Source organism: Myotis brandtii, unplaced genomic scaffold (assembly GCF_000412655.1).
Source record: "Myotis brandtii unplaced genomic scaffold, ASM41265v1 C42108650, whole genome shotgun sequence".
In the NCBI taxonomy this organism is placed as follows: domain Eukaryota; kingdom Metazoa; phylum Chordata; class Mammalia; order Chiroptera; family Vespertilionidae; genus Myotis; species Myotis brandtii.
Genome location: NW_005318062.1, coordinates 1 through 1081, shown reverse-complemented (window position 1 = coordinate 1081; position 1081 = coordinate 1). Strand labels below are relative to the sequence as shown.

Sequence of the window (1081 nt, the reverse complement as noted above, 5' to 3'; positions counted from 1 at the left end):
CTTCCCTCTCACTCTGGTTCATCCTTCCAGATGGCTCTGCCCACCCAAGCAACCCAGACTGTGAAGAGTCCCGGGAAAGCAGCAGTAGCGGCGGCTCCGAGCCAGAGCCTTCTGGCCGTCAGCTCTTCTGCCTAGAATATGAGGCGGACAGCGGCGAGGTCACATCTGTTATCGTGTATCAGGTACGCCTGGCAGAGACAGCTACAGCCTGACGGTGCCCAGGAACTGGTAGAAATCACTGCCAGCCCCCGAGCCACTGTTTCCATCAGGGTCAGAGGGGAGTGTCTGCTCCACATGGGGGCACAAACTCCGGGCAGTGCTTTTGAGCACAGCTCCCGCCACACAGTGATCCTCAGCGGGCCACAGGGCGGGCTCATGGCCCTCAGTTGAGAGTCACTGTCACAGGGGATACCTGGGAAATGGCAGGCGCTGGCACGTGTGAGTCAAATGGAGTTCTTTGAGAGCGCAGTCTAGGGACAGGGCAGGTGGCCTTTCCAGAAGAGGCCAGACCCTGAGCTTCCTGACTCTTCCTCCACGTAGGACGATGATCCAGGAAGGGTGAGCCAGGAGGTGTCGGCACACACGCCTCTGGATCCACCCATGCAAGAGGCCCTCAAGTTGCGCATCAAGGAGGAGATTGCAAAGCGCCAGAGCCGAGACTGACGGGGCCGAAAGCATTCCCTCCAGGCTGTGGTCGCTGCCCAGGGAGCTCCCTAGTTTGGGGGTGCCAGGACCAGTCTGGGCTGAAATTGACACACAAACACACCCCAGAGCTGCTAGAAAAGGGTGCTGCAGGGACAATGCCTGGCCACCTTCCTTGTATGTTGGCCCATTGACCAGCCTGATTGGGAACTTTTGAGAATTTTGTTTGGCTAGCTTGGTGTTCTAGAAGCAGAGACGCCAGGGAGAGCCAAGTTTTATGAGCCTTATGCCAACATGCTGCTTTCTCACCGAGTTCATATGCCCTGGGATGGCTGGCCACTGCTGCTCCACCCAGCTCCGTGAACCACGTTATTTTAGGGTTCCTTCCCACCGTGCTTCTGCTCATGTTCATTCATGTTTTCTTAGGTCTTTTTTTTTT

General features: G+C 56.7%; 1 protein-coding gene across 1 annotated transcript; it reads left to right on the top strand.

Annotated features, from left to right (window-relative positions):
- Positions 1 to 8: 8 nt before the first annotated feature.
- LOC102245548 (UPF0561 protein C2orf68 homolog) lies at positions 9 to 1075 on the top strand (the record flags this gene model as incomplete). The annotated part of the gene is made up of 2 exons (XM_005852905.2): positions 9 to 182; positions 541 to 1075. Coding segments are annotated over 2 exons (297 nt in total), but the record flags the coding sequence as incomplete, so codon positions are not given.
- Positions 1076 to 1081: the final 6 nt, after the last annotated feature.